At 38.6% G+C, this 27,399-nt stretch overlaps 2 protein-coding genes across 4 annotated transcripts; one reads left to right on the top strand and one right to left on the bottom strand.

Moving 5' to 3' along the window:
- Nucleotides 1-1,401: 1,401 nt before the first annotated feature.
- Nucleotides 1,402-13,816, bottom strand: xkr9 (X-linked Kx blood group related 9). 2 transcript variants are annotated; one of them, XM_012964814.3, is made up of 4 exons: nt 13,603-13,816; nt 6,811-7,426; nt 4,248-4,453; nt 1,402-3,450 (listed from the first exon to the last, which is right to left on the bottom strand). In XM_012964814.3, the coding sequence occupies exons 2-4, from the start codon at nt 7,080-7,082 to the stop codon at nt 2,825-2,827; spliced, it is 1,104 nt and encodes a 367-aa protein (XP_012820268.2). In that variant the 5' UTR covers nt 7,083-7,426; nt 13,603-13,816; the 3' UTR covers nt 1,402-2,824.
- A 65-nt stretch (nt 13,817-13,881) lies between these two features.
- Nucleotides 13,882-26,483, top strand: lactb2 (lactamase beta 2). Of its 2 annotated transcripts, none has more exons than XM_031903453.1 (7): nt 13,882-14,056; nt 17,186-17,349; nt 19,796-19,922; nt 20,664-20,842; nt 21,707-21,855; nt 22,250-22,331; nt 23,469-26,483. In XM_031903453.1, coding segments are annotated over exons 1-7 (873 nt in total). In that variant the 5' UTR covers nt 13,882-13,886; the 3' UTR covers nt 23,471-26,483.
- Nucleotides 26,484-27,399: the final 916 nt, after the last annotated feature.

Here is a 27,399-nt window from a genome sequence, read left to right as displayed (position 1 = left end):
AGTTTAAATAAAGGGCATTCAGTTTCAACCAACTTAGATTTCAGCCCCCCAACAAATACCCACTATGAATCATACAACTTTTTAGTTCATGCAAGTACAGAGAGGCCCAAACAGCGCCCCAGCAGCCCACTAAATAGTGACTATGGCAGCTTATAGCAGCCCCTCTGGTATTTGGCAGAATCTATAGATTGCCAGTCTGGCCCTGAATTCATGTTCCTCAAAGTGTATAAGGTAAATGCCTTAATGATATTTCGCAAAGCAGAGGGCTAAACATGCATTTTTTGCAAAGGAAATGACTGGAGGCTAATGATAATTACTGGACAATATACCTCTCTGCACCCACCTATACAGTGTATACCCCAATTTGTTTGTGCAGTGCTGGCTGCTTTTGGTGTGGATGCTTTTTGGAAGGTGGTTGGCAAATGACACTCCTACTTTTGTGTAAAAGAACCAGCTCTGTAGTTAGGCACAGCAATTAGGTGTACGCCCTATGTTGGAAATGAAATAATTTGTTAAATATCAGTGCAAGCACACTCAGAGATTATTATAGTCTGAGACTTATTTGGGGCATATTCCATATAATTCTTATAATTTGCATTTTGACTCACATGGCCTTAATTACTAATATAGTATACTGTGCACGGTGCAAAATTCAGTCACCAATTAGCAAGAATTAGCACGAGATGCAGCTTGTACACAATTCATTAACATAAATAAGCACTCTATTTTGATAAACTGTGTGCAACTTTTGACAAAAGTAAAATTTACTCAATTTGTCCAAATGGCATCAGTTTTTGGGCATCTGGGGCAATGTACAATTCATGTGTGGGCTAAACCAAATGGCAGTAGGCCCAAATTGTAAGCATGCATGGATACCTGTAACTCACCCTTACAGCATCACTGGGAATATGACTTGTCTCCTTTGGTTTATGGGGCCGACAGGCCTCCCCGACCAATATCTGCCAAAATTTGGTCAAACATTGATCGCACAGGCTTTTTTTTTCGGCGTACCGGGAACCACATTGGCTCATTGATGTGGTCCTTGCTCCGACTTTTCCTATCCCCTTCATTGCATTGCAACCACATTAGCACAATATTGTCAACGGGTGATATCGGGGGTGGGAGGAAAAGATTTGCTTGTTTGGTAGTCGCCAAACGAGAAAATCTTACTGTGTATGGCCACCTTATCAGTTGCTTTGGGGGTGTACCACGATGTGCACTTATTTCTGGAACAGAGTTTGTGCTTCCCACTATTTACCACGGAATCCTCTGGCCATTTTTTCAGATATCTTTTGCCTGTGTTATATTTATATAACATACTGCAATTAAGGAAGCTGAGCTTGGGCTATGCACAATTTGTTATCCCTTTTCCAAACATTAGTAAGTAGAACACAATTTGAATGATAACAAAAGCATAGTTTTACTGAATATTTAATGTAAAAATTCATAACAAAGAAATCTTAAAGTATAAAATTCTTTTAAAAAATGTATATTCCCTGTTCAAAATCCTACCACAAACCGCACTTACTCCCACACAAAAGAAATAATAACACAGAATGGAAAAGCTTTGTGGGGACAACACACTTTTGATCACCATGGCTCACCACTGGTCTGTTGGTTTTGGATGTCCAAGTGTGGTCACGAAAACAATTGTGATCTTAAGTGGGCATAAAGTGGAAACACTAAAGCTTGGCCATACACGCACAAAAGCTACATTTTGTATGATTTTTGGACTCACTAGCATATACCACTATATGACAGATGTTATACACCTGTCCATTAAGATTTTGTTGCACTTGGCTGCTATCAACTTTGTACTGGCTCATGTTGACAGAGCCAAAAGCAATCTTATAAAAGGAGGAGAAGCTAATCCGGATGGCCTTTAAGGTGGGATTTAGGACACATAAGATCATTTTACTCTCCTGGATGTCACTAGCACTATTGCAAAATAAAACCATCACTGCTTTCTGACAAAACTTTAAAACACAAAGGGAGGCCTGAACCCCAAAAACCCTGGCAATATGTAACGTAGAATGTCCATAGGTCTAGATAAGGGGTACCCAACCATTAATACCTGTGACCCATATTCAAATGAAAAAAGTTGGGGAACAACAGAAGCATTAAAAAAAGTTCCAGGGGTAGCAAAAAATGCTATTATTGGCTATTTGGTAGCCCCTATGTGGACTGGCATCCTACATAAGGCTCTGTTTGACAGTACACCTGTGCAAACAAAATGTGGCTCCAAGTCAGGAAATAAAAAACAACTACCTGCTTTGAGGCCTCTGGGAGCAACATCCAAGGGTTTGGAGAGCAATATGGTGCTCACAAGCCACTGGCTGGGGACCACTGGTCCAGATCAACTGATATAAAGTGCTGTTTCAAAGGGGTCTCTGACTAAAGGTGCGAAGGCTTTCTTCCCTAAAGTTTTATGTCTTGGTTAGTCTGCAGCCGGGATGGTAAAACACTTATCTATAGCACCAGCCTTTATATTATATATACCCTGCCCACAACCCTTATATATAAATGAGACCCATTGTGTCCTGCAACCCACAGGATTGTGTATGCATAAGGTCTTACTAAAGAGCAGTAAAAATAGAGGGCAAATAGGGGTGCTGCATAGGATTTAGAATGTACGTTTTTTTCTTTTTAAACAAATGGTGTCCATTGCACACACCCACCTTATAAGCCACATGTCACTAGCCTTGCAAAATAACAGTTACACACTATATACAGTCAGTGTTGGTATTTCACACAGCTATTATTGCCAAGCTATGCCTGTAAACAAATATATACAAATTCTTCAAAATAAATAAATGCAACATTATTATTGGCTAAGAAAATAATGACTTTTACTTCTATCTACACAGCCATCAGCTGCATCTTGATTCTGATCTTTGGAGTGAAGGGTTGGATGGAAAAGGCAATAATAAAGGATAAGAGACATTAAGCCCAGCCCCAGTGCAAGAACCAAAGCAATGCTGAATACAGCAAAGAACAATTTACGAGTGAGGGACTCTTTGAAGAGGAAGCACAAAATAAGAATGCCTATGGTTGCCACAATTCGAAAGATATAATAAACTGACATTGGGACTCTAGTCCTTTGTCCTTTAACATTAAAGAAGGTGAGAACAAGAATCACGGCAACAACAATCCTATATAAGATTTCCATTCGCATGTTGGTGCAAAACTTCGTGTTCTGTTTCCAAGCCCAGCACAGACCCAGGATCCAGAGAATACCCAAAAGGGCCACAAAGATATACACATTGCAGGCCAGTAGAAAGACAAGACTTAATATCCATGATGTTAGTGTGAGTAGCTTGTACAGCACATATGTGACAGCAGGAAGTCCTAAACTGATTTCTTTTTTATTTTCAAGAGAGCTTCTTAAAGACATGTGGTAGTCAACTGTGGACCATGAGATGCTGAACACTGAGATGATGATGGTTGCATCTGAAATAAAAGACAACAATTATTGGATGTACAAGAAAGTCCTTCTCACTCCCAGTGACCCTTGGCTTATATCCCACAAAATGACTACCATGAATACCAAAAATATGGGGATATTAGAAGTCAACTCAGCATTGTCATCAATCATAATTGGTACTTGTGAAACTTGTGTATTAAAAGGAATAATGTACCCTCTCTGTTGTAACATGACCTGACACAAACAGCAGCACTTACTGTCTAAATTGTGCACTGGGGAGACTATTGTTGGTGCGTAACACACTGTGGGCCAGAGTGCGACAGACGCTTTTTAGAGTAATTGTTGCCACATACACTTTGAAGTGCAAGTCGTATCTTTTAAGAGGCAAGTAAAACAAGATTTGCTTAAAGTAATGCACATTGTGGACAAGGCTGTAATATAACTACATTCTTTAAACTAAACTATTACTTGAGAAGGAGAAAAGTTTCAGCAGCAACACTGTATGCATTAAAAACAGTATATTTTCCCTATTACATTAAAAACATATGAGTCCCAACAACATCACAAGTGCCTAACATGTTTCAGGCGGTCCTGCCCTTAATTATAGGCTGTGTCAGGCAGTCATGATACTGCTGGGACTCTCATGTTTTCTCAGAAGGAGCTCAGCTGAACAGGCGGTAGTGGGTGTTACTAGCAAATGACTGGCGTGGGGTTAAGAATTAACCTGCAACAGACAAAGTGGTCCAAGGTTTCCCTTCATTAGAGACAGGTATATGTGAATGTGAGTACCCGTGTTAAAATATAAATTTTCTGTGGTTCATACATTGAAGTAGAGTTATCTGCCCATGCTCCATTAGGATGTAAATCTGAAGTATAAGCTGAGGTGTGCTCTCTAGGAATGTCTTGAAGCATCTCAGCATACTGAGATCTGTCATAGCGTCAACTGCTTTCTTATTGGTTTTTGTGAAATCCCCTTCGGAATGGGTCGACATTGCTGCTCGATAGCCACACTTTACAGCATGCCAGTACCTAAATGAGAACAAATGCAATGCATTACCATGGGCATCTTACTAAATCATTATACAAATTGTTTCTATCATTACGTGTTTAGAGGTTTCAGAGCAGAAATGACAGTTTACCCCTGCATCTATAGGAAAATGCTAATTAAATCAGACTGAATAATAAAGAGAAGAAAAATGTGGGGGCACATAGCACTGCATTTTATGAAAAAGGGATATTATATTACAGGTATTGGATCGATTATCCATAATACTCAGGACTTGGGGTTTTCTGGATAAGGCAAAACCATGGCCTGGTGATTTATATGGTTATGGCACTCCTCGGTAATTTATAATATCCTTATATTTTAGTATTAAGGGAACATTATTCACTATATTATTAATAATATGTGTTTATAAACCACCAACATATTCCACAGCGCTGTACAATAGAAAGGTGTATACAGTGAACTAGGTGCACCCGAATCCTTTGGGAAAGATTTAGCCAAATACCAAACCAAACCAAATTTGCAAATTTTATAAAAAAAAAAAAAAAAAAAAGAAGTCACATGATTTTAAGGATTCAGATTCAGTTTGACCAGGCACATGGATTCGGCTGAACCCAAACCCTGCAGAAAAAAAAGAATCTTGGAACCCTGAATCGAATTTGGTGCATCCCTACAGAGTGAACATATAGATTCTATACAAAAATTCATAATCAATAAAAGAGGTAAAAAGGGTCCTGCTCAATAGTGCTTACAGGGTAAAGGATATTAAATTTTGGGGTTTTTTTGTATTGTACTATCCAAACCATGGACACATTATATCTGAGAATAAAATAGTCTCATCACTAGATAAAATGACTCGTCAGTTCAATAAGGCATCCTACATAATATCAATAAACATTTTCACACCACAATAGTAAGCCGAAGCACAAAGAATTGATGGATTAGAAGGACTGACAGTGAAACTGTATGCACACTTTAAAAAAGGTAATTTCAGTAAATCATATTTAGAGATGCACCTAGGATCCCCCTGGCATCCAGTATAAAAGTTTTGGTGCTTTATTAGCCTTGCAGAACTCCAGACTTTCCCAAGCTGCAGTAACATCAACACACCACAGAGAGGAGCCATGAAATTGAAATAAGCAATAAAAGGATGTATAGTGCCTTTGCATGTTTCTGTAAGGGACCAGCTGCTACGTGCAACTAGAAATAATGTGTTATGCTCTCCTCCTTCTAATTAACAGGGTTAAAAAGGAATGAATGTCTGTGGTTGGTACTACACCTATTATTTTCAATATGACACATTATTGAAATGGCATACTAATTATTTCTATAGGTTACAAGTACAGGTATGGGATCCAATATCCGGAACCTTATTATCCAGAAAGCTCCAAATTATGGAAAAGCCATCTCCCATAGACTCCATTATAAGCAAATAAATCTAATTTTTAAAAATGATTTCCTTTTTCACTGTAAATAATAAAACAGAACCTTGTACTTGACCCCAACTAAGATATAATTAATCCCCATTGGGGGACAAATCAATCCTATTGGGTTTAACTATTGTTTAAATAATTTTTTAGTAGACTTAAGGCATGGAGATTCAAATTACAGAAAGACCCCTTATCGGGAAAACTCCAGGTCTCGAGCATTCTGGATAACAGGCCTCATACCTGTACAAGTAAAGTTTAACAAGACTAGAAAGAGCAATGTCCGAGGATAGTTCTTCATTGTAATGTGGCACCGTGGCGCAAGATTAAATTTGTACCCTAGGGGTTTACTAGTATTGCTACTATATAATGTAGTCACTGTGGAGCCGCTTTATCCATGGGATATAAATATGGACATTGCTAAGAAACAGTACAGCAGACCTATGTCTTTCCTAGGTTTAATGTAGTAATCTTCTAAATGTGCCTGTACCATCTCTACTGGAAGACAGTGGGTGAGAAATTACATTTTTTTGTTCACTGCCAATGTAATGTTTTGTAACCAAGCAATAAGTGGTCTGACAGGTTTCTTTTGTTTTTTTAACTATTTTTTACTTTTGCTTAACCCCTTTATGACCATTATGCACAGCCCAGTTTTGAAATCCTAGGAATAAGTACAAATTTATAGACAGCAAGCCCAAATCATGCTAGTAACATAAAGCAATAAGTTACTTGCAACTAAACTACATAGTAACAGTCAATTTTGGAATTATTACTGTAAGAGCTGTAAATAATAACTAGTTTGTTCTAAGGTTTTTTAGCCGGCCATGTACATATGAGCTGGTTTATGCAATATATTTTTATAGAGACCTACATTGTTCGGGGTATAGTTTTCCTATAGTATACTTATTTTACAAACACATCACTCCCTTGCCATAAGAGTGTCTTTAACCTACCGTAGAAAGGTCCCGGCCATTAACACATGGATAACCCAAACCCATCTCAGTTTCCTGGTGTTTCCTTCAGTACAGTCATCCTTAATCCAGGCATAACTAAAAACATTTACTATAGCATTAGAAATGACGATAAATAAAATTGTTAACAAACTGAAAATATAAAGTCCTTGCTGAAAATATTTCACTGCAATCCAAAGGTCAACTCCGTAGTCACAAACTAGTGTAAAAATTCCAAAAATTGTCATTAAAAAATTCCATTTTGAGAATTTCATCCTCTGAAGGTATTGCTTGTTTACTTGTAAAGTTTACAAAACAATAATTATCAAAAGACAGAATCCATTTCTATTGGAGATGCAATTTCAGTTTTTCAAAATAGTTAGTTTTTGCACAGTCACCCTCCATTTATAAATCCATTTTAGAGGCATATTCAGTGAAAGGTGTACTTCTTTCTTTTATTCAAGGTTTGCGTGTTCCATTGATTCAAGGTTTGCATTTTCCATAGATTTAAGGCTTGAGTACTCCACTGATTTACCATTTGCATATTCCAGTAGTGTTGCAGACTCCCAACATCATTGCTACATTGTATTTGTTGCTTTGTTTCATGAAACAATTGTATCTGAAAAATCAAAATTACAATTTCTTAGAATATGTGGGATTGCATATTCATTGTTAGCTAATTCAACATAATTAAAGAGAAAATAAATCTGAAATGAGAAAAAAAATAATGGCATAAGTTAGGAAAACCTGTTGTATTTGGGATATTTGTGTAGTATTTGAAGCTATTGGATTAAAAAAAAAAAAAGATTTGATATGAGTGTAAATTATGTTGATTAATGGATAACATATACTAGCTGACACTCTCCAGTATCCAAAGAAACCAATACTATATAAGTGGCCATAGTCCACATGTATGGCTGCTTTCTACTATGGAAAGGTCATCTCCCATAGACTCCATTTTAATCAAATAATTCACATTTTTAAAAATGGTTTCATTTTTCTCTGTACTGTACAGGTATAGGACCCATTATCCAAAATGCTCAGGACCAAGGGTATTCTGGATAAGAGGTCTTTCCGTAATTTGGATTTCAATACCTTAAATCTACTAACAAATCAATAAAACATTAATTAAACCCAATAGGATTGTTTTGCATCCAATAAGGATTATTTATTTCTTAGTCAATTACAAGGTACTGTTTTATTTCTACATAGAAAAAGGAAATCAGATTTAAAATTCTGAATTATTTGATTAAAATGGAGTCTATGGGAGACAGACTTTCCGTAATTCGGAGCTTTCTGGATAACAGGTCCGATACCCGTACCTTGTACGTGATCCCATCTAAGATATAATTAATCCTTATTGGAGCCAAAACAATCCTATTGGGTTTAATTAAATATTTTTTTTGTAGACTTAAAGGACATGTAAACCCCACACACAAAAATGTAACCAGTGAACAGCCTCTTTGAAATCTTTAAATACCTGACACCCCTGTTGTTCAAAGGTTAATAGTAAGGCTGCAACATCCCCTTAATCACTTAGATTTCCTTCTCCTCCGGTAACCCACTCGGCCCCCTCCCTCAGGAATTTACTTTGGCTGTTGGCTCCTGGGCATGCTCAGTTCTTCCTAGCTCAGATTACTAAACACCCCCCCCCCCCCCCCCCCCCGTCTAGCAGCCAGTGAAGACGTGGCATTGCTGGTTCCCATAGAAACTCAGCTCTAGCTGTCTGCTCCTATTTTTTTCTCCTTACCCCCTCTCCTGAGCTCAGCTTAACCGTTACAGTGCTCAATCCAAGCAGAACTTTTTATCAAAGTAAGTTCTGTCTGTGTGAGCCTGCTTTCTTGATAAAATGTACACTAAATAGGGTTTTTTTGTGCAGGAATGCTGTTTGCAGATTTAAAGGTAACTGATAATGTGTCAGAGGGAATATGGCCACCAGGTGAAAGCTGCTATTGGTTAGAATGGAAAATGTGATGCTGCTGGTAAACAGAGGGGATATATGCACTACCACATGATACCATTTGGGTGGGAGTGATGTGCCCAACATATATACGTTGTAGTAAAATGCGGGCTTTACATGTCCTTTAAGGTAGGAGATCCGAATTACAGAAAGACCCCTTATCCGGAAAACCCCAGGTCCCAAGCATTCTGGATAACGGGTCCCATACGTGTATACTGATGCACAATATTGACAAGTACATTTTCAAACATGTCCAGCAGCACTGCAGGATGACCTGCTGAAATGGCCCCTCAACTGGTACACATATCCAGTTGGTCTATGGCCAGCTTATGGATTGGTGCTGAACTTCCCTACAGCTCTTCCTGTAATTGGATCTTGCAGTGATATCCCTGTGGCAGAGGGTTGTAGGAGCACAGCTGGCTTTAGGGTAAATCATAGCTGGTGCAAAATATTGCAGTAACAACTTATTTACATTATGAAAAGTAACATAGAAAGTACATTGCGGCCTTGATCTATTGCTGCTCACAGGCCAAAGCTGACTACAATATCTTAACTTATGGTGTATGTTTAGGGGCCTGCTTTTCAAAAAAAATATACATTTTACTGTAAAGTATGGCACCCTGTATGGCTGCACAGACACTCCAAGGGCTGAGTAGCACCCAGAAACAGTTATTACTAACCCTTCACAATGTACCCACTAACTGTAAAGATGTACCTATAAATAAAGCATTTTACTGTAGATGCTCAGCAAAACATATAAACCTTATTTGTCATGTACATATTGTGCATCAGTAAGATCCCCTCCGTGCACCCTATACTTCTGCAACCCAGCAGCTTCTGGGTCTTCCCAACAAGAGCAAAAGATAGAACATACCTTTCTGCATCCATAACCATGCACTATACTGTCCATACTTAAAGCTGTCAAGTTTAAGTTACTCTGACAGTTTGAGTATAGTTACCCTTAGAGCGTGGTTTTCTATCAGTATTGTGTGCAAGTGCCCATTATTCCTCAACACAGACATGTGCTTATACGGCTCTCCAAATGCTAGTGCTTTACACTTTTGTACGGATTATTTGTATGGATCATTTAAGGCAGTGCTGTCCAACATTTACATGTAGTAAGCCAATTATTTCTCATAAAGCATGTTGGAGGGCACTGGGAGAGAGATTAAATTGAAATGATAATGTCGTTCAGTGAATTCTAGGGAAACTTTGAGTAGACTGGGGGCCATAAATATCCTTGGTTGGGCCACATCCAGCCCACAGTCCTCCAGTTGGACAGCCCTGATTTAAAGGAATAGAAATAATCACTGGCCCTGGGTACATTCTGCAGGCTATACTATCTTCTTGCATCTCAAAGAATACATTATATACTTCAAAAATTTAGTACAAAATAGAAAAGTCTTTATTAATCCATAATCTAAAACATACAAACCCCACACTCCATGCCTTTCATGCCCACTTGGCACTTAATTATAGGCAGTAAATGAGCTTCAAGTGCAAACTGATTTTTAGAAACACAAACCACACCCACCAATTAAAAACATCCAATCCAAATTGATCACATCAAGAACAACTTAATCAATTACATTTGCAATGACTCGTTTACTTCTATTAGGCTAATGCCACATGAAGCGTATTTTTAGCAACCATTTTTAAACAAATAATTCTAATTATTAAAAATTATTTTCTTCTGTATTAATTAAACAGTACCTTGTAATCTTGTACCTGATAACAAAGTGACAAAGATGGTAACAAAGTGACAGAATTCCATATTGATGACAAAACAATCCTATTGAGTTTATGTTTAAATTATTTTTAGCAGACAAAGTAGGGTGATCCAAATTACAGAAAGTCCCCTTATCCGTTGCCAAGCATTCTGTATAATAGATTCTTAACCTGTATTTAGCTTTGTATAGTGCCTTTCCTTGCTGCTGGCTGCTCTGTGTATGAAGAGTTTGTATTTGCCATAGAAAGTGTCATACATTGACATTATTTATTTTATCTAACATAAACTCTATTACAGAAGTGCTGCAATTAAAATAAAAAAACAACAACTGTAAAGCAATTACTGAGAGTACAGTAAGTCTTACCGTTCTACCTCACTAGACTGCAAGGACAGAAGAGAGTGTATAACGAAACTAAACACCACACTTCGTAGAAGGAAGTGCCGTAGGAATGTGAGAAGGTTCAATGCCTGCTAACGTTTCCCGCAAAGTTGTCATGCTGGTTACAAGTGGATTAAAGGTTTTATACATCAGACGTCACCATAAATAAACAAGAGAGGCGAGTGTGTGTGTGTGTTTATGGAAACCTGGGCGCTGCTCTAATGAGTATCGGCATCCAGCACATTACCGTTTCCAGGAATACAATATGCATGTGTATCTTTATATAGATATGGGACCTATTATTTCAGAATGCTCGGGACCTGATAAGGGGTTTTTCCATAAATTGGATCTCCATACATTAAGTAAACCGTTACATTTAAATTGTTAAAAATTAAATAAACTCAATAGGACTGTTTTGCCTTCGATTAGGATTTAGCATAGCTTAGTTGGGACAAAGTACAAGGCACTGCTTTATTATTTTATAGAAAAAGGAAATGATTTTTAAAAATCTGAATTATTTGATTAAAATGAAGTCTGTGGGAGATGGCCTTTCTGTAACTCTGAGCTTTCTGGATAACAGATTTCCAGGTAATGGATCCTATACATACATATATACAGAACAAAAGGCACAGCCAGCAAGAACTGTCATATCAGCAGCGCTGGAGCAGTGGCTGGGGGATGCACCCTGGGAGCAACAGAGGGAATGACTCTAAAACTGTACAGAGCAATATAAATATACATTTTTAGCTTAACTTAGTTCCTTGAATTTTCATCCCTTTTAAATATGGGCGACATTTTCATAAAATAAAATGTCTTTCTGCCTATCAACACAAAGTTTCATGAAGAATCCTTTGACGCCTTCCTCCCCACCAACCACATACTCTCTTCATTTTGGATACAGAGAATCTCAGCTTTGGTTCAAGATTCAGCCGAATCAGAATCATTTTTAGCAGGATTCGGGTTCGTTCGAATTCAAGAGCCAGGAACAGTTTGCATCTTGACCCCTCTCACTGATGTTTCTGCACAGGTCACTCTACTGCAACAACTCTAACTAAAGCTGGCCATATATGCACCAATATTAACGTACAATATTTGGTGAGTGTATGGCGGATTGACGAGACGAGCGATATCGGTTGTGTCATCTATCAGGCAAGACAAAAGATTTAGATTGGGCGCAAAACAAACTCTGTGTTTAGGGCTGAATCGTCAGGTGGAGGTAGAATCCCTGTTGTTTCTACCTCCATATCTGATGATTCAGACCTGAACGTCAGTGGAGGGAAGGAACGATCTTTCCTGTGACCATTGGTTGAAGGTAAGATCATAATTGGTAAGTGCATGGCCACATTAAGGTTGTCAATAAAATCCATGCTGCTAAGGACCAAGGACACTATTTAATACTACTCGTTCTCTTTGACCTCTCTGCAGCATTTCATACTGTTGACAGTTCTCTCCTTTTAAAATAGCTACAAATATTTGGTATCAGTGGTTCTGCATTAGCATTGTTGTTATCCTCCCACTCAAACCATTAAATCTCTTGGTAAGTGTGCCATAAGGATCTGTCTAAGCGCCTTTTCTCGCCTCTCTTTGCATTTTCTCTCCTGGTGACCTCATGACATCCTTCAGTTTCTCCTTTCACCTTTACATAGATGACACACAGCTCTTCCTCCTCTGCCCTGATCTCAGCCCTGCATATTCAGGCATAAGTCACGCAATGCCTTACTTCTGTAGCGTCTGGGATGGTTGCTCACCACCTGAAACATAACCTGTCCAAGGGGAAACTGCTTCAATTCCCACCTAAACCTGGCCCCTCTGTCCATGTAACGTTACAGTCAACATCACCCAACATTCAAGCAGGTGTCTGGGTGCTACTTCAGACCCTTCTGTTACTTTCTCAGCCTGCATTGTACCCCTTACCAGCCAATGCCAGCCTGCATTGTACCCCTTACCAGCCAATGCCAGCCTGCATTGTACCCCTTACCAGCCAATGCCAGCCTGCATTGTACCCCTTACCAGCCAATGCCAGCCTGCATTGTACCCCTTACCAGACAATGCTGCTCTTTCTAAGAATCACTGCAAAAATATGTCCTTTCCTCTGTTCCCGTACTACTTAAACAATGACTCAGGCCCTTATACTCTCCAGGATAGACCACTCCAATACATTACTAGCTGTCTCTCTGAATCTCATCTCCACCACCTCATCTGCAATCCATCCTCAAGACTGTTAAGAAAGAGTTAAGAAATTCTTGTGTTAGGTATGGAATTAGAAGTATTGAGAAAATGTAGTTACAGGTGCAATGTAAACTTAGCCCCAAGGCTGTTCCTTCTCTGTGCCCCCCCCCATCAGTGAGACCACCCAAAAGAAAAAAACCGAAACAACACAAAACTTCACCAATCATACAATCAACACCACAATCATACTGTTAGGTAGTTATATCAGAGGTCTAGTATCTCATAGCAACTAATTAGACATTTGCTTCTAAGCAGCAGTACAGTAAATTCTACTGATTGGTAACTGGCACCGGAGCAAACTTTGCACCTGTTAGTACATCACTGCCACACATATACGCTGCTGTTTACTATTGCGCTGAACTACTCACATAGCAAGTCTGAATGACAATAAGACTAGGGTACTATGACCATCCCTTCCAATTACCGAAAACATTACCAGGCAAACACCCCTACACACGTACATACACATTCATACACATCGGACATGTGCAGCCCTACCTGTGTGCGCTCTACATGCCGCACTTACTGACACACACGCTAGTTCTGCTGGAAAGTTGCAGCCTTCTACACTCCACTTGTCGCCAGCGGCAAATGCCGGGCCCTTTACGTCTGCAGCGGACCGTACAGCAACATCCTACAAACACCTTGAACACTGGTAGTAACAGGGCTCCAGCTGTAAACCACGCCCCTTCCTCGGCCACGCCCCCGATACGCCTAGAAAGTAAACACTAAGAACTTTCAGAATGTTAGTGACGTTTCAAGTTGTGATTGGTTATCCGCCGATGTTTAGCCTCCCACACTTCCGTGTGCTCCCCTGCCGGTGCGACATGGCGCTGTCCGTGCTGCCGCGCTTAGAACAGCTGTCTGCCCGGGTGGTGCGGGTGTTGGGGTGCAACCCGGGGCCCATGACTCTGCAGGGCACCAACACCTATTTGGTGGGCACCGGCCCGAGGTAAAATATAGATGAGGAGCGGCTTCCTGTTATCCCCCGTGGGGTGTTAGAGGTCAGCGCTTGTCAGGCACAGGGGGAACTGCTGTCTGTTGTACTTAGCCCCATGGGGTCTTGCTTGGCTCTGGGACACCTACGAGCTATTAAACATATCATGGAGGGAATTATATAGCCCTGTCTGTAAGTGCCGCCCTGACATTCCTCGCTGCCGGCTTTACTGAAGGGTACACACTGTCTAGCCCTCACCCATGGGATTCGCCTTGTCATTAAACTGTGCAGATATCGGCAAAGTGCGGTAATTGTGTGATAGGGGACACTTGTCACTAGCCAGCTCTGCTAAATTCTATACAGGTATGGTTTCCCTTATCCGGAAACCCATTACCAAGAAAGTTCTGAATTACAGAAAAGCCCATCTTCTATAGACTCCATTATAAGCAAATAATTCTCATTTTTAAAAATAACTTCCTTTTTCCCTGTAATAATAAAACAGTACCTTGTACTTGATTCCAACTAAGATCTTATAAATCCTTATTGGAGGCAAAACAAGCCTATTGGGTTTATTTAATGGTTAAATGATTCCCTTTTCTCTGTAATAATAAAACAGTACCTTGTACTTGATTCCAACTAAGATCTTATTAATCCTTATTGGAGGCAAAACAAGCCTATTGGGTTTATTTAATGGTTAAATGATTCCCTTTTCTCTGTAATAATAAAACAGTACCTTGTACTTGATTCCAACTAAGATCTTATAAATCCTTATTGGAGGCAAAACAAGCCTATTGGGTTTATTTAATGGTTAAATGATTCCCTTTTCTCTGTAATAATAAAACAGTACCTTGTACTTGATTCCAACTAAGATAGAATTAATCCTTATTGGAGGCAAAACAAGCCTATTGGGTTTATTTAATGGTTAAATGATTCCCTTTTCTCTGTAATAATAAAACAGTACCTGTACTTGATCCCAACTAAGATATAATTACCCCTTATTTGGGGCAGAACAGCCCTATTGGGTTTATTTAATGGTTAAATGATTCCCTTTTCTCTGTAATAATAAAACAGTACCTTGTACTTGATTCCAACTAAGATCTTATTAATCCTTATTGGAGGCAAAACAAGCCTATTGGGTTTATTTAATATTTAAATGGTTTTTAACAGATTTAAGTTATGGAGATCCAAATTACAGAGAGATCCCTTATCTGGAAAAACCCAGGTCCCGAGCATTCTGGATAACAGTTCCCATACCTGTATAAAAGCCTGAGCATTTTTGTCAGGGGTCTCATATTATTTACAGTACTTAGATGTTAGCTGTGTTAGTGACCTTACTGTAAAAATAACATTAGAGGCCATTATCTTCCTTATTTTAATTACCAATTTTTTGATTAAAGGGGATTGTGGAGACCCATAGTCCAAAGAATTGCTGAGTTGTTCACATTGCTGAGTTTACTTCACATTAGCTGTGCCGATAACACCCCAGAATCAGGCTGTAAGATGCCTTAGACCAGGGGTGGCTAAAACATTGATCACGGTCCACCAGTCGATCCCCTGTGGACTTCTGGTGGACCGCGTCTAAGCCTGCTAATGCGGCAGTGCGGTGCTTTAATGGGGTATGCGTATGTACGCTGCGTTGCATACGTACACGGGGAGGAGCCAAAGTCGATGCCGCGCGAAAAAGGCCTGGGCACCCCTGCCTTAGACAGTCACTATTTATTGGGCCTGTGTTTCGGCCTCTATACTTTTCTCAAAGGGCTTAACTGTCTGTCCAGGCTTCAGCCTAGTGAAGCCCAAACAAAAATCTGGTTAGTAAATAAAAAATATTTTAATTATTAATCATCACAATTTTTTTTAATCATTATGCCACTGGCAAAGGTGGCAACACTAACCCAGGGCCAACTTTGAGTCTGAACCTGACCCCAATGCCACCTGTCATTGATATCAGTGGAAAACAACTTGTAATTGCTTTTGACAGGTGAGTTTATTTTTTTGTCTAAAAATGCACTATTGCACAAGTGATGACAGATTCCATTTGTGGCATATGTATAAATGTTAGGACAGGTCCTCTGCATGCTAGTACTTGCCTCAGGCACACAAAAATAGAACCAGATGATCCTGGGTGCATATCTAAACCCTCTGCCATAAAGCAAGATACCTCTGCTGTTTTATTGCAGAAAGTCATACGTATACCAGTAATAACCCCCCCCCCGAAAGCACAAAAGGAACTATAAATCATTAACCATTAATTAAACCCAATTGGATTGTTTTGCCTCCAATAAGGAGTAATTATATCTTAGTTGGGATGAAGTTCAAGGTACTGTTGTATTATTACAGAGAAAAATGGAGATCATTTTTTAATTTGATTAAAATGGAGTCTACGTGAGATGACCTTCCGAGCTTTCTAGATAATGGGTTTCTGGACAATGGGTTTCCAGATAAAGGATCCCATACCTGCATAAGAAATGGCTTGCTGTGTTGAGCTATAGCAAACAGTTGTCTCCCTGTCACACTGTAATTTTAATGTATGTTTTTCCCCACTAAAATGAGAGCCAAATCCAGATAATGCCAGTCATTGTGACATGAAAATATATGATATTGGAGAAGTTTGTATGGAATTGAGAGGAAGAATTCTCAGCAGCAGCATGTGTTATGTGCTTTTCCTTTGCTTTCCAGGCCTCTTGACCTACACACGCTAGTGACACAGCAGGAAGTAAAGTGTAAAGGATAACCAGTTCTTTTTGTGTAATGCCATCTGATTTCTTCCTTGTAATGGGAAAATTCTCACAAACCATTATAATACAATTAAATACAACAAAAAGGATTTGGCATTTTGATCTGTACCACTTGCCATTAACTTAAATGGCAACCTCCTGTTGCCTCTGATACTGGTGGTTTATGCCTCAAATTGAGTGTTTTTGAGCTGAGATCTGCCTATACAAGCAGAGACTGGTGGTTGCCATTTAAGTCAATAGCATCATAATTAACCTACCAGTGACTTTGCTACAGTTCAGGCAATATCCAGGCCTTCAATAAAAATGTTTTCCAAATCTTGGAAAGGGTTCCCTGTAACTGCTGCCAAAGCATATGTTTTTATTTCTGCTTCCACTTAGGAGGAACAATTATTCATTTTTTTTTATGTAGGCGGATTCTCATAGACACCGGGGAGCCTGCAGTGCCTGAGTACATTAGCTGCTTGAAGCAAGCCCTGACTGAGTTCAACACTTCCATCCAGGAAATCATAGTGACACACTGGCATGTAGACCACGTGGGTGGAATAGCTGACATCTGCACGGATATCATGAATGGTAAGGGACAATTTACACATTTGTTAATTACTTAATATCCAATCAGATTCTCCTTCAGGGAAAATATTCTCATGTAATGCTCACAGCAATGATGATGGAAGATAATTTGCACATATTTAAATTACAGAGATGAGAAATCTGTTTTGTCCCCTGCAAGGAAATTCCTTAAAAAGGGATAAATGTCACTTGGCCTAACCTTGGTGCCACCTTGCAGTGATATCATACAACAAACAAATGACTGTTAGGTGTAAAACAATCTATAAATACAAAAGTAGACTGTGTTTGAAAGAGTCTCCCTGACTTATAATGGTATCTCAATGTTATGATTGTTGGTCCAGTTAAAAACCTGGGTGATGAGAAATATGGCTAGCCCCATGTGAAATTTCAAATCTGTTTGTGTTTTTGAAAAATGGATTTTAATGTAGGATTCTGCTGGGGAAGTTCTGTTAACTGATGTGTTTTGAAAAAAAACATGTTTTCCCATGACAGTATGTCTTTAATGAACAGTGTTTTAATGTTAATTACTGTGTTTTTTTCTGAAAACTTTGTTTACTTCTTAGCAGTAAAATATGACAGCAGGTAAGGGAGGCTGCAAGAGCTTAGTAGAACTGTCCAGCAGTCATTGGCCAGAATTATGGTATTACTGAGATTAGTTTAAGAATTAACAAATAGCATACATATTTTTTTATTAAAACAATAGGCAGTAAGTATGCTCCGAGCAAGCCGTATTATTAAACTAATGGTGAAAAAGAGGGGTCTCTAATTCTGGAAGCCCTCTGGGGGGCACGGGCAGGCCACAGCAGTGTGATGTATGAAATAAAGTTTGTACAGTGACTTGTAACAGAGGCCAAGGTGTATATTGCTCTGATAAAGCAGCAAAGTTACACAGTTAAGTTGGGTTGAAAAAAGACAAAAGTCCATCAAGTTCAACCCTTCCGAGCAAACACCAGCGTGCACACACATACTAATACCGACCTGTCTATAAACTCACATACATAAGCCCATACTGACCTATCTATACACTCACATACAGACCCATACTGACCTATCTATAAACTCACATACAGACCCATACTGACCTATCTATCCACTCACATACAGACCCATACTGACCTATCTATACACTCACATACAGACCCATACTGACCTATCTATCCAATCACATACAGACCCATACTGACCTATCTGTACACTCACATACAGACCCATACTGACCTATCTATACACTCGCATACAGACCCATACTGACCTATCTATACACTCGCATACAGACCCATACTGACCTATCTATACACTCACATACAGACCCATACTGACCTATCTATACACTCACATACAGACCCATACTGACCTATCTATACACTCGCATACAGACCCATACTGACCTATCTATACACTCGCATACAGACCCATACTGACCTATCTATACACTCACATACAGACCCATACTGACCTATCTATACACTCAAATACAGACCCATACTGACCTATCTATCCAATCACATACAGACCCATACTGACCTATCTATACACTCACATACAGACCCATACTGACCTATCTATACACTCACATACAGACCCATACTGACCTATCTATACACTCACATACAGATCCATACTGACCTATCTATACACTCACATACATAAACCCATACTGACCTATCTATACACTCACATACATAAACCCATACTGACCTATCTATACACTCGCATACATAAACCCATACTGACCTATCTATACACTCGCATACAGACCCATACTGACCTATCTATACACTCACATACAGACCCATACTGACCTATCTATACACTCACATACAGACCCATACTGACCTATCTATATACTCATATACAGACACATACTGACCTATCTATACACTCACATACATAAACCCATACTGACCTATCTATACACTCATATAAAGACCCATACTGACCTATCTATACACTCACATACAGACCTATACTGACCTATCTATACACTCACACACAGACCCATACTGACCTATCTATCCACTCACATACAGACCCATACTGATCTATCTATCCACTCACATACAGACCCATACTGACCTATCTATACACTCACATACAGACCCATACTGACCTATCTGTACACTCACATACAGACCCATACTGACCTATCTATACACTCACATACAGACCCATACTGACCTATTTTGTTGCAGATCACATGTACACCTCAGCATAAGGAAAGTGTAAAGTTTTTGTAAAGTGCCTGTAAAGTTTTGGGACAATAGTATATAAAGTAAATGTGGATTACAACTGTATTATGGGGTTTGAATGTGTGTCTTTTCAGTGAGCTATTAAGCAAATGTTTAAAAATCTAAGACAATACTGTTCTTTAACTGTTAGAGTGCTTTACACTTATCTCATTGTGTGAGTATAGACAGATAATCTGATCCTTGTATTTCTTATGATACAGGGTGTAATTTCTCTGTCAGCAAACTCCCTCGCAATCCCCATCAAGAAGAGGTGATAGGAGCAGTTGAGCACAAGTATAACTACTTAAAAGATGGAGATATAATAACCACAGAAGGTGCAACCCTCAGGTAAACAGTTATATAAATTTGGCCCCACACACAGACCAGCTGGGTGCAAGCTTGGTTGACAGTTGACAGAGAGTTGGTTGCAATGTCTGCCCATGTACGGCCAACTTTAGGGCACAGCAGTACAGCTATTTCATATACTACAAGAGAGAAAAGAATGTGTACATAATAGTAGCCAGCCAATCCAGGAATATTCCAGATACTGACCGCTTAATATCCCTAGGCTTAGGGGCTGCTGAGTATCCACTAAATGTTTAGTCACTGCAAATGTATATAATGCTTTTTGATTACTGATGGCAATTCCCATTGAATATAATGGGAAACAATCATTTTTTCACATTTTTCAGCTAGCTTGTAATATAGAGACAGATCACAACTCATTTCTTTTTATGAATGGTAACTATAGTTACCTCTTGTAAGAACAGAACAAGCTGTTTTACCAATTATTTCCTTTATACTGAGTATTCACAGTTGCACAGAAAATACATTTTACCAATTCATTAAATCCCAAAGACTCAAGTCACAAGCATTGTGTTAAATCTAGCAGAAGAAGCCCATTCTTTTTTGAGAGTGTGACATATTCCCACAACCTTTCTATTTTTTTTCATATGGAAGCACTTTTCAGACATAGTCTCTTTTATATATTATCATTATCATTTTTATTTATATAGTGTTAGCAAGTAAAACTATATTTGTCAGCAATATTTTACATTAAAAAATAGACTTGCCGTGTATTTGTTTCAGAGTTCTCTATACACCAGGCCACACAGATGACCACATGGCACTAGAGTTATTGGAGGAAAATGCTATCTTTTCTGGTGACTGCATCCTGGGGGAGGGGACTGCTGTGTTTGAGGACCTCTATGATTACATGAAGTCTTTAGAAAAACTTCTGGAAATGAAAGCTGACAAAATATATCCAGGTTAGTTATCCAAGGAGACATGTTAGAAATAAGTGCCAGTAAGTTGCTTTTTAGTTTCAATGGCCGTAGTCTGTAGAAGGATAACAAAGGTATGCACTAGAAAAGTTAAAGGAACAGTAACATCAAAAAATGAAAGTGTATAAAAGTAACTAAAATATAATGTGCTGCTGCCCTGCACTGGTAAAAGTTGTGTGTTTACTTCAGAAAGTCTACTATAATTTATATAAATAAGCTGCTATGTAGCCATGGAGGCAGCCATTCAAAGGAGAAAAGGCACAGGCACATAGCAGATAACCGATAAAACACTATTGTATTCTACAGAGCTTATCCATTATCTGCTATGTAACCTGTGCCTTTTCTCCTTTTTTCCAGCTTGAATGGCTGCCCCCCGTGGCTACACATGCAGCTTATTATATAAACTATAGTAGAGTTACTGTAGCAAACACACCAGTTTTACCAGTGCAGGGCAAAAGTACATTATATTTCTATTACTTTAAAGCTCTTTTATTTTTTGGTGTTACTGTTCCTTTAAACCTCTATATAGTGAGCTGGATCACCCAGGTCATCACAGGGACCCCAAACCTTCTAAAATTTGGTAGTAGGTACATTAATTTGTACAGGGGCATTTTATTTAGTAGTTGCCTAGCCTTCACTGTGGGGGGTTTTGTACCCATCCAATGCAAAGCTATTACCAGAACTGCTGTATAATAGCACAGATGCAGCCTTAAAATAATGCTGCAAAAAAGGCGAGGCTTGGTTATTGATAAGGACTTGAAGCCACAATGAAAATGGATGTGTCTAAAATCAGTGGTGTTTGTGAGATACAATGCATGGAATGGTATGCTTCTTTCCTCCATTTGACAGGTCATGGCCCTGTGGTGCTGGGTGCAAGAGCCAAAATCCAAGAGTACATTTCCCATAGGCATGCCCGAGAACAACAGATACTTCAAGCTTTGCAAGAAAACAGTGGCAGATCCTTTACTTCAATGGATCTCGTTAAAATTGTGTACAAGGTAATTTGTGTAAATCCTTTATTTAAGAGAATAATATTTTGTGCTTCACCAATATATAATACATAAAATAGTGTAGTGTCTAACAAGTAGTAACTTTGGCTACTAATGCACACCAAATCACTCCTTGCTTTTTACGTATTGGTATCAATGGCAACCCTGCAATTGGTTTGAAGCACACTGGCTTTTTTCTGTGTGATAGTAGCCTTACCTCTATGTCAAAGCTTCAGCTTTTGATTTGAAGTGTTCTAGTTCTACAGAAGTGATCTTATTCTTGTGGCCATCCTGAAATACAACTTTCATTTAGAAGCAAAGTGCACTTTAGCTTGATTCTAGTATTATGAATGTAAGTGATATCTTACGTGTAAATTGAACCCTGTACTTTGTGTTTCTGCAGGATACCCCTGAATATTTACATAAAGCAGCAGAGTTTAACCTCACCCATCATTTACAGAAACTAAAGAAGGAAGGAAAAATATGTAAGTATACCTTTATTCAGCTTCATTCTGTTATTGGCAAGTCAGCAGGAACCAAAATGGAAAGACTTTGATCTGTTTTCCAGGCTCAGTCATAAATTAGGTTAAGGATTCTGAAAAAGTGGCCCACCAGCTACACAGGTTAGGTATAGCTGTAACACAGGCAAAAACTTGTCCCGTAACCCATGCCAACCAAATATATTGTGTGCTCCAGGGAAAGACATTCAAAGCTATGTGGCTCAGATCTGGAGTAATGGGGCTTTTTATATTACACAGCAGTGCTGTCTAGCTTCTTCTATGTATTGGGCCCACATTTTACTTACCACATGTTTGTGAGCCATATAATAATGTCATACAAATAAATGCATCTGGCCTGTAGGCCTCAGTTCAGGCAACCCCACCATTAGGTATTATTGTTACAATGCTGGCATCACTATTATGTCTGCGTTTTTCCTATGTATTTATGTACATGATACACTTTTAACTATAAGTATTTTAATATATATTGTCCCATTGTCCCATTAAGCCTCTTGCATGGGTTTTTAGGAAGCAGGACTGTATTCTGCTCCCCGTCCCCTTGTCTGGCATGTGGTTGGTGATTGGCTCATACACAGTACACTTATCTATCTGCTGTCTTCCCAGTGTCTGTCATAAGTAGAGGAGAAAAAAAAGATTTATGCTTCCATATATATGATTCAGCCCACTCAGCTTAAAGGATACCGCTGCCCAATTCTGTTTGCAAAAAGGCAACACAAACATTTAAGTTCCCCTATTAAAATTTTCTTTGCACTAATCTCCAGGTCATTGGCAGAAGCACATTAAAGATGGCATGCTGGGAGATTAGTGCAGGGCAAAGCTTTCACTGATTGATTTAAAACTCCTCAATTATTTTCTGTATCATAATCCCACCGCTGAGTTTGAGAGACTGTTTCCTTTTCAAAAGTGCTATATACTGTAATAAAGCAGGGGCTTACTGGGCTTCTGTTAAAGGGCACCTATCACCCCCATATTGTTTCCCCCACCAGAGGTGCAGCCTAATAGATCCCTTACCTCTGGTGGGGGAAACAATATAGGGGTGATAGCATGAATATTTTTGTGTTATTAGGGTCTTTTGATACTTTTTCTTTTTATTTGCAGCAGAAGAACAATCCCCCACTGTCAGATGGAGAAGTAACTTATGAATCAGCATCATGAACAAGAATAAAACATCTCCTGCGGACACTCAACATGTGTGTTCTGTAGGAACAGCAGAAGAGATGTGCGATTATGGACATTTGTTAACTTATTTCTAATTATTTTAATTTACTATAGATTTGTTTATGATTCATAAATAATCATGTCACAAATGTTAGTATCAACTTATATACTGCATTTGTCTCCTCTTCACTGCACTGATAGGTTGTTACAGCTATCCCCAGCATGTACCATATGAAGAAACAAGGGGAGCAGTAAAAAGAATAGAAACCTCTCCCAACTTCCAGAATTCTGTTTCTCTGTGCCACAGGTTGCCCTATCACTATTTCAAGAAAACTTTTACTTTAGATTTTGCTGAGATCTAGTTGGATTTCTTATTTTTATTGCTTTCCATGAATAAGAACACATAAATATAGATTTGCTTATGTTTATCATACGATTTGGGTCTCTATGTGAATTTTTCTAAATCTTTTCCAAAACTAAGTAAAATTCCCGATCTAGGAGAAACCCACAATATTTATATAGGAAATTTAAACCTACAATCATTCAATCAATCTGCATGTTCTCCCCTATTTTTTACCTACAGTTTGCCACTATCTTGCTCTTCTGCCACTTTCTAGCTTTCAAATGGGGGTCACTGACCCCACAGCTAAAATAGTATTGCTTTGTTAGGCAACAATTTAGTTGTTAACGTTTAATTACTTATGTACCTATTTTAACCCTCTCCTATTCATATTCCAGTATCTCATTTACACCACTGCCTGGTTGCTATGGTAAATGAGACCCTAGCAACCAGATAGCTGCTGATATGCCAAATCACAGAGCAACTGAACAAAAAGCTAAATAACATAATAAATAAAAAATGAAAACAGATTGCAAATTGTCTCAGAATATTTTATATATATATATATATTAATATACATAATACCAATAGTAATTTAAAGGTGAACTACCCCCTTAAAATATGAACTAAAAAAACTGGTAATCAGGTGTTCCAGTGGACATCTTGGCTTTGCTTTTAGTGGCACCTCTGACCTATAATAATGGGAGCAATGGGTATGTGTTTTCTTTCCCAATTTTTGCCACACCTAGTGCCAGAAACAACACTTCTGATTTATTTTAGCTAGGAAATGTGCTTGTGTTTATGGGGGCATTTTATTGGTCACTGAGCATATAATCAAATTCTTATGCTGGTTGTGTATAAAAACCATTTTTGACATGGCCGAGATTAGAAACACCTGGGGAAAAAATTCAAATAACAAGGGGTAGATTTCTAAAGCTGTCTAAAATATTTTTTATGAATAAGTAATAGTTGTATAAAAAAACATTGAAAATATTTGGGGGTTTAATTGTAAAATGCAATGCAGTGTAGATAATGTTTCGACTGAAAAGTGTCTTTGTTAGACAAGATTCTGTGTTATGGGTTGTAAATGTTTGAAACTAAGTCTGTAAATATTTACAGCACTAATATCTTTGCAAACACTTATGTTTATAAAGCCTTGTAGGTAATGATTATTCTTCATTCTTTAAGCACTGAAAAATCACAAACATTTTTCTTATTTGCCACTAGATGGCAGGGCAACATTTTTCTTGAGAATTTAAAACATTAAACAGAACCTTGAACTTTAATCAAACGTTTAAAAGAACATAATACAAACATACCCAAATACACATATTTCCACTGCTGCAGTAACTATGTTCTTAATGCTGCTCTGTAATAGCTGCCAACTGATCCAATATTCCCCTCTTTATTGTGATAGCACACACAGCAACCTTTATGTTTCCAAAAATGTTGTTTGCACAGAAACACCAAATCTCAGAATAGCCCTAAATTACCCTTCTCTCACTTGCACAGTGACTCCAGAGTTAATTGATTTGTGTAAAAAGACTAGAAAGGCAAATGATTAAAGAAATATATGACTAAGCAAATGTTTATAACTGTTTGCCCACAAACCTGTGTGACAGAATTCATGGCTTGTGATTCATCCCTGTTTGATTAACTCACTTGAACTCATGTTTAATATGATCTTTTCACTATATAGTGCATACACTCTAGCTAGGGGAAGATTTGCTAAAACCTGAACTGGGGCTTCTGATAAATTCTTAGTAGCTTCAATTTATTACTGTTATTAACTGTGTAAATAACTGTTCGGGGGACAGTGATCTGTGACACTCTTCCAGTTCCTTAAAGAGACAGCATAGTTTCAACATGAGCTGAATGAATAGGGCTTGTGCTGAACATACCTTTTGCCTGTGGCTTGGACAGCCAATAGGCCCGTGCATCAGCTTCCTAGCCAGTAGTTATTTGGTTTGTTCCCAAAACCAGACACCATCTTCATATAACTTTAAAATTGCTGAGCTTTGGCAGTGATGAAATGCTTTGTATGTTGTATCCTTTCAGTACACATTGAAAATACATTAGTATATTTAAACCAGGAGTCAGAGGTACTTCAGAGGTACTCCAGAGTTGGAGTTCAAGGATTTATGTACTGACTCCACAGCCCTGCTTTTTAACTGGGTCTAACTGAAACAACTTACCACTTGCCAGTGATTTTACCTTTCCTTCTCTTTTAACATAAATGTGCAGCAATGACACTGTGTCATTGGCAGGAAGCGCTATCACAAAAAATGTTGTTTTTGGCTGCATGTTTAAAGCCTTTGTATTTTGCTCTGATAAGTATATTGTTCTACTGCCCCAATAATGCCATCTTGTACCTTAACCAAAGTAGTACAGATGTACTCTTCTTTCATGTACAGTTAATAATATGTTCCAGATATTGACAGACTATGGAAAAATGAGTGTGTGATTTACTGGTGGGATATGAAAAACCATTTCACCAAATGTATTTTTACTTCATAAAACTACTGGGCATATAGTCACTTTGCTTTAACTACGAGTCTACAACTGATATTTATGTATTACTTATTCAATTTTTTAATAAAATACGCCATTCAGGGAGAGTGCAAAGTTTGCATGAAAATATATTCTTAGTCTGAGACTGTCTCAGTTGCCTCTGAAGTTATTTGTAAAAAATGATAGGGGAATAAGAAGAGGGCTAATATTTGCATTAATGATGCACCGACCGAGCCCAGGATTCGCTTTGGGATTCAGATTCCATGCTCCTGGCTGAACCGAATCGTTAAAAACACAGAAGTTGAAATTTTTAAAACTAACTTTAAAAGCTGAAATTCTGTTCTTTCAACCTGGAGCAGAGCACCAAACATGACCAAGACTGGTTCCAGCCAGCAAGCACCTGTTGATAGGCTTGCCACTTTTGTAAGTGACAACACCAGGACAAATAAGTGAGATGATGACATCAGGGTCAGGGTTATTTTGATCATGGCATTTTGACCACGACATTAGGGCAGGTCCACACTGAGATTCAAAATGGGCCCTGGCATCTCAATTACACAGAGGTCCAAATAGATCCACACAAGCCCAATAATTTGTTGCTGTCTATGGCATCATATATCAACCCCTCTGGCATTTGCCAGAATCCACAAATTATCAGTCTGGGCAACCATTCGGCGTGACTGGGCTGATTTTAGTCCTGGTTTTACAACACTGCAACCAAGAGAGGCAGTTTTCAAAACTGGACATGTGGCAACCCTTTTTGCTCAATTGATGGGAAGGCAAACCTTTGGGAGACAGATGGATCTGTACATGCCTGTTGCATGGAGTTTCCACCTGTTGGTTTTGGGAGGTTTATCTGAGTTGTCGGAGTTCTGAAAACTGGATATTAAAAAAAAAAAAATGTTTCCATCATTAGGGCAATGTGAAGGTTAGAATAACCTCAAGCACACACACATGCTTTATTAATTCTGATGGTCAAAGTCTAACCGATGCAGGTCCAGGTACTGCTCTCATGTATTTAAT

Source organism: Xenopus tropicalis, chromosome 6 (genome assembly GCF_000004195.4).
Source record: "Xenopus tropicalis strain Nigerian chromosome 6, UCB_Xtro_10.0, whole genome shotgun sequence".
Taxonomy (NCBI): Eukaryota; Metazoa; Chordata; class Amphibia; order Anura; family Pipidae; genus Xenopus; species Xenopus tropicalis.
The sequence above is the reverse complement of the archived record's forward strand: the minus strand, read 5'-3'. Positions and strand labels throughout refer to the sequence as shown.

Bases quoted from the DNA above. Each gene is read 5' to 3' on its own strand.
- xkr9 (XM_012964814.3), bottom strand. From the start codon at position 7,082: ATGAAATTCTCAAAATGGAATTTTTTAATGACAATTTTTGGAATTTTT. The intron at 4,454-6,810 runs GTAGGTTAAAGA...GTTCTCATTTAG, and splicing joins ATGGCCGGGACCTTTCTACG to GTACTGGCATGCTGTAAAGT. The intron at 3,451-4,247 runs GTATGAACCACA...CTTTTATTTCAG, and splicing joins GCAGATAACTCTACTTCAAT to ATGCAACCATCATCATCTCA.
- lactb2 (XM_031903453.1), top strand. From the start codon at position 13,887: ATGTTTAGCCTCCCACACTTCCGTGTGCTCCCCTGCCGGTGCGACATG. The intron at 14,057-17,185 runs GTAAAATATAGA...TTTTTTATGTAG, and splicing joins TTGGTGGGCACCGGCCCGAG to GCGGATTCTCATAGACACCG. The intron at 20,843-21,706 runs GTTAGTTATCCA...TCCATTTGACAG, and splicing joins AGCTGACAAAATATATCCAG to GTCATGGCCCTGTGGTGCTG.